The sequence below is a fragment of the Heptranchias perlo genome, chromosome 40 (genome assembly GCF_035084215.1).
Source record: "Heptranchias perlo isolate sHepPer1 chromosome 40, sHepPer1.hap1, whole genome shotgun sequence".
In the NCBI taxonomy this organism is placed as follows: domain Eukaryota; kingdom Metazoa; phylum Chordata; class Chondrichthyes; order Hexanchiformes; family Hexanchidae; genus Heptranchias; species Heptranchias perlo.
This window is the reverse complement of record NC_090364.1, coordinates 8,396,482-8,402,549: the sequence shown is the minus strand read 5'-3', so window position 1 is coordinate 8,402,549 and position 6,068 is coordinate 8,396,482. Positions and strand designations below refer to the sequence as shown.

The 6,068-nt window shown below is 46.0% G+C and overlaps 1 protein-coding gene across 1 annotated transcript; it reads left to right on the top strand.

Moving 5' to 3' along the window:
* Window positions 1–1,944: 1,944 nt before the first annotated feature.
* LOC137305360 (ferritin heavy chain-like) lies at window positions 1,945–5,095 on the top strand. Its single transcript, XM_067974196.1, has 4 exons — window positions 1,945–2,126; window positions 3,388–3,534; window positions 3,765–3,890; window positions 4,800–5,095. The coding sequence occupies exons 1-4, from the start codon at window positions 2,025–2,027 to the stop codon at window positions 4,953–4,955; spliced, it is 531 nt and encodes a 176-aa protein (XP_067830297.1). The 5' UTR covers window positions 1,945–2,024; the 3' UTR covers window positions 4,956–5,095.
* Window positions 5,096–6,068: the final 973 nt, after the last annotated feature.

Genomic DNA, 6,068 nt, shown 5'->3' with positions numbered 1-6,068 from the left:
AGTGGAGTCAGGGCCGAGCGCCGATTTCAACGCCCGGATGGCGGCGGCCGCGTCCCCGACACGCCACAAGGACATCTGTGCGGCGAGCGCCCACGGCTCGAGCCAACCCGACCCTCCGCCATCCAGGACGTCCCTGACTCTGGTCACCCGACCGGCCAGGACCATCCGCTCCATCAGCCGCGAGCGGCCGAAGCCGACACCGCGGAGGAACGGATTCCCGAGCAGCGGCTCCTGCAGGACGGCCGCTACCCCCGACGGGCGAGAGCACCGACTGGAGGCGACCATGTTCCAGACCCTGATCAGATCCTGGAAAAAGACAGGCAAAGACGTGCAGCCGCCCGGCAACGAGATGAACAGGAGCTGCGTGTCGTAGTTCAGGCCGTGCAGCCGGCGGAAGAAATCCGTCGCCAACGCACGCCATCTAAGAGGATCCTCAACGTACAGGTATCGCCGCAGCGTCCGAAGGCGGAAAGTCGCCACCTGGGTGCGGACGCACACCAGCCCCTGACCGCCCTCCCTAAGCGGGAGACTCAGGACCACGGCAGTGACCCAGTGTATCCCTTTGGCCCAGAAGAAGTCGATGAGCTTCTTCTGAATCTTGGTGACAAACTCAGGGGGAGGGATCAAAGTGACCAACCAGTACCACAACATGGCGGCCACCAGCTGGTTTATGACCAGCACTCGACCCCTGCAGGATAACACTCGGAGCAGTCCTGTCCAACGCGCCAGGCGAGCAGTGACTTTGGCCTCCAGCTCTTGCCAGTTCGCCGGCCAGGCAGGGCCGAGGTAGACTCCCAGGTACCGGAGGTGCGTGGTACTCCAGGCGAAAGGCCGTAGCTCCTCCGACAGAGAGTCCGCCCGCCACTGACCCACCAGGAGTCCGGAACATTTCTCCCAGTTGATCCTTGCGGAGGACGCGGCAGAGTAGACCTCTTGGCACTCGCGCATCCTCCGCAAGTCAACGGGATCCGTGACCACGAGGAGCACGTCGTCGGCGTAAGCCGAAAGGACGACCTCCACGTCCGGCTCGCGCAGAGCCAGTCCCGACAACCTCTTCCGCAAGATGCGCAGGAAAGGCTCCACGCAGACGGCGTATAATTGGCCGGACATGGGGCATCCCTGACGCACTCCTCTCCCGAAGCGAAGGGGCTCCGTCAAGGATCCGTTAACCTTAATCAGACACTCCGCGGCGGCGTACAGAAGTCGGATCCGGGCGACGAAATGCGACCCGAACCTGAAAGCGCGCAGAGTGCAACACACCTTGGATTCAAATAGCTGATGAATCTGCATCGAATGCTTTGCTGCAGGAATTGCTTGTTGCAACTTTTAAAGGAAAACTTGATACATATTTGAATCAGAGAAAAAAACAGGACTACGGGGGCAGAGCAGGGCAGTTAAATTAGTTTTGAATCGCTCTAGAAAAGAGCCAGCATAGACACGATGGGCTGAATGGTCGCCTTTCATTGCATAGTTGAAGCAGGTGCAAATGGACGTGTCACCCTGTTACGGATATAAATCTGTTGTGTTGCTGAAACACTAAAGGCTGCTTAATCAGGTTAAATATCGGGCAAAGATCACTGCCATTTTAAAGTGACAAACTAATGTAACTTTCTGGGTTGGCGTGAAGTTTGTCTGAATTAAAACCTCCTCTGAAATGTCATTCTCACCATTAAAGAAAGAGACACTTTCAGAGTTTTCACTTTTGAGCGAGGTCAAGGAATCAATCTGCAATGATGTCATCATTAAACTGCCATTCAAATCGGCCTCTTCTTTAAAACTCCGATTGGCTCTGATTCCCGAACCCCCATTCTGTGATGATTGGACTCTTTGGGCATGGCAACTGTTTGATTGGTCAACAAGGCTGGGCAGTCATCATTGATGATGTCATTTCCTTGAATGTGAAAAATGGGTTTATTTTCATTAGTATAAATTCAGGTCTTTTGGTGCTAAGGTTTAGATTATTGACTCTGCTGTTTTATTAATCTGAGGTTCCTTGTGTGACTGTAAGAAAGAAGATCTACAGGATGATGTCCCAGATATGTCAGAACTACCACCAGGATTGTGAGGCTGCTGTCAACAAACAGATCAACATGGAGCTCTGTGCCTCCTATCTTTATCTTTCTGTGGTGGGTTTTATACTCTTTGGCTCTTTTAAAATGAGCTGTAGTATCTTGTCCATTTTCCCCATTGCTTGAAGTTAACTTCAGCTTGTTTCAACTTTTATGGGATTTTTTTTCTGTAATAGACCTACTAGATCATTCAATTTGAACTCTCCTTATAACTGGCTGGTGCCACAACAATTAATAACTACATGCATTTATACAATGTATTTTAATGTAGTAAAATGTCCCAAGGTGCATCATGAGATATTAGGACAGGTGACCAAAAGTTTGCTCAAACAGGTAGGCTTTAAGGAGTGCCTTAAAGGAGGAGGGAGGGAATTCCAGAGCTTAGGGCCTAGGCAGCTGAAGGCATAGCTGCCAAGGGTGGAGCAATTAAAATTTGGGGATGTGTAATGGGCCAGAATTGGAGAAGTGCAGAGATCTTGAAGGATTGTAGTGCTGGAGGAGGTTAGTGATAGGGAGGGGCAAGAACATGGAGGGATTTGAAAACCAGGATGAGAATTTTAAAATCAAGGTGTTGCTAGATTGGGAGCTAATATAGGTCAGTGAGCATAGTGGTGAATGGGGCTTTGGTGTGAGTTAGGATATGGATAATAGAGTTTGGGATGTGCTTAGGTTTAGAGGGTATGAAGTGGGAGGCTGGCCAGGAGAGCATTGGAATAGATAATGGGTCAATTTGTTGCTTCTAACTCTGATGTACAGAGTATGAACTTTATACCAAAACAGAATGTACTTCAGATGGGCACATGAGCTGAATGGAGGCTCTGTGATAGTTCTGAATAAATTTACACAATTGATTCTACCCCTGGATCATGGTAACCAGACTAGGAAGACTTATACTGACAATCTAAATCCATTCTTTCTATTCTATTGCTACTAATTTGACTCACTACAGTTAGATACATTTTTTTTTTCCTCTTTTACTTCATTTTGTATCTATACACCTTCCTGGTCCTTCCCTATGAAATATTTGCAGTGGATTGGCGGCCAACCAGAAAAGTTGGATTGTCACTTCTGCTGATTCAGCTACAATGGTTAATTTTGAAATTGGGAAGAGTTTTGTTACAAAGCACTTGAAGGGAGTGGCAGATGACAGAACAACAATCTGTAACTTGACTTGATATTGTGTATCCCTTTTGGCCTAGACCTGAGGGCGGTCAGGAAAGAATTTAACTTCATATTGACTATTCAGTTTAATTAGACTTGCTTCTAACATTGAAGGCTGGGGTCGACATGTTAATAGGATTTGGATTATTCTTTTCAGATGTCGTACTTTGACCGGGATGATGTTGCTCTTGACAACTTCTCCAGGTTCTTCAAACATCAGTCCCACGAGAAGCGGGAGTGTGCCGAGAAGCTGATGAAATTCCAGAATCAGCGTGGAGGCCGCATCCTCCTACAGGATGTGAAGGTTGGAATTGGGAAATGGCCCTGTACAAAATGGCTGCTTTTATATTGGTGTGGGGGGCATTAAATTGTTAATTTTAAAGAAGAATGTGGGGTCAGATTGAAAACTGAGACCTCTGTTCTATCTGGAAGTACAAATAGTTGGAAACTGTGTGCTAGTTGTTCTGAATTGTGGACATAAAACGAGCATGTCTGAACCTTGGACACTTCACTTGTATTTCTTTCCCTCTTTAGAAACCGGAGAGGGATGAGTGGAGCGATGGCCTGCAGGCAATGCAGGTCGCCCTGGAGCTGGAGAAGAATGTGAACCAGAGTCTACTGGATCTACACCAACTTGCCACCACCCAGACTGACCCACATGTGAGCTTTGTTTCACTGTCATTAGCCTGGATTTGTAAAAGTGAAAGCATTAGTACCTCACTAACCACAAGTAGCTGAATGTGAATCTGTTTGTGTCTGAGTCTTGGGACTCAACAGAACTGAACACTGTGTTGAGTGGATCCACATACCTGCCTGCAGATGAGCAATACTGAGTCAAATTGACAAGCCAATTGGTCAGGTGTGGAATCATTGGGTGATCGGTGCTGAGGCCCACACTTTCCTTTTTTAATCTGTTTCTTCTAACTTCCAAATTTGGCTTGTGTTCCCTTGAGTATAGGGGATTAAGGGGTCAACTAATTAAGATGATCATACATAAAATGTACAGCACAGAAACAGGCCATTTGGCCCAAAAGGTCCATGCTGGTGTTTATGCTCCACATGATCCCACCCTTCTGGGATCTGATGGGGTAGCTAGAGAAACCATTTCCTCCGGTGGGGGAGTCCAGAACAAAGGGGGCATGATAAAATTAGAGCTCGGCGATTCAGGGGTGATGCCAGGAAGCACTTCACGCAAAGGCTAGTGGAAATCTGAAACTTCCACCCCCCAATAGCTGAGGCTAGGGGTCAATTGAAAATTTTCAAAACTGAAATTGATTTTTGTTAGGCAAGAGTATTAAGGGTTATGGATCCAAGGTGGACAGATAGGAGTGAAGGTACAGATCAGCCATGATCTAATTGAATGGCAGAACAGGTTCGAGGTGCAGAATGGCCTCCTCCTGTTCCAATAATTCTGCTAGCTTATTTTATGTAGCAGATCACAAGCTTCATTCTGAAAGTGGCTGCAGTGGTAGTGTGAACAGAGAATTGGCTGAATTCTGGTCTAACCCCTCCTTTATTAAATTAGAAGGTTATACTGCACATGTGGTTATATTTTCCCTTCTATTCCAGCTGTGTGACTTTCTGGAGACTCACTACTTGGATGAGCAGGTCAAGGCCATCAAGCAACTTGGGGACTACATCACCAACCTGAACCGTCTGGGAGCTCCTGAGAATGGGATGGGGGAGTATCTGTTTGACAAGCTGTCTCTAGAGGAGAAAAGTTAATGAGACAATATTTCAAATGATATCTATCACAGCTATCATGAATATTTCATTTGTGAAATGTGTTCTTTAGTTAAAGAAAACATACAAATGGGCTTATGGCAGAGTCTTGTAAAGTAACTACTTGAAATAAAAAGTATTGCACTGCCTGACTTCATCTGACTGGATTGTAGAGACCAGTGTGCACTTGACTGAATTGGATATCATCATTGTTCAGGTCTGAAGGCTCATTTATGGTATTTACCTTAGCCAAGAATAGTCAGCTCAGATGTGGGAAAGTGAGCCTCATCTTTCATGAAAGATGACCAAGTGAGAAGCTGAGGCTCACTTTCCCACATCTGAGCTGACTATTCTTGGCTAAGGTAAATACCATAAATGAGCCTCTGATGCAGTGGAAAGGGTTGTTGGCTTGTAGGCTGGACCAGTGCAAGCAGGCTAAAATGGCTTGTTTAGATTCATTCACAAATGAAATAATAGATTGAAAAATCAAAATAGGTCCACTAAGGGGTAATGACTCTATTTTTCAATACAAGTTTTTATTGACCACCAACTGGTCTCTTTTAAAAATGGGTGGTTCTTGTGATCCTGAAAGTTGTTGCATGTGGATAAGTTGAGTTTGAAGCTTGCTCATGTAGCTGCTTTCCTTACCAGAAGTGCAACTTGTAGAGGCGTCCCACTTTAAAGGCCTTTTTGATTGTACCTTTTTCATGAGTGACAATAGCACTGTTTAGGGGTTTTCATGACATGCGAATGAGCAACCAATTACCATTTCATGATTTTTGACTTGTGTACAATTCAATTTGCACCAGAACAAACCACCCTCATTGTGTCTGCTTCCCATAGAATGCATGTTGTATCTGTTTTGAAACCTAGCAGAAGCTTGAAGTGAATAATGGCCATTTAAGGAAGGGACTACTTGGGTGGACTATAACCCCTAGAGAAGTAAGTGGGGGTTTCTAGTCACTTGCCTCAAACATATTTAACTGAAGTCACTTTATTGCATTATCCAGCTGCTACTTTCATAGTTACGGAGAATGAGATGGTTGGATTTAATTCACTGTTGGGGTGGTGGTTTGTGCTCGTCCTCTAGTTGCAGTTGGATGACTATTAGAGATT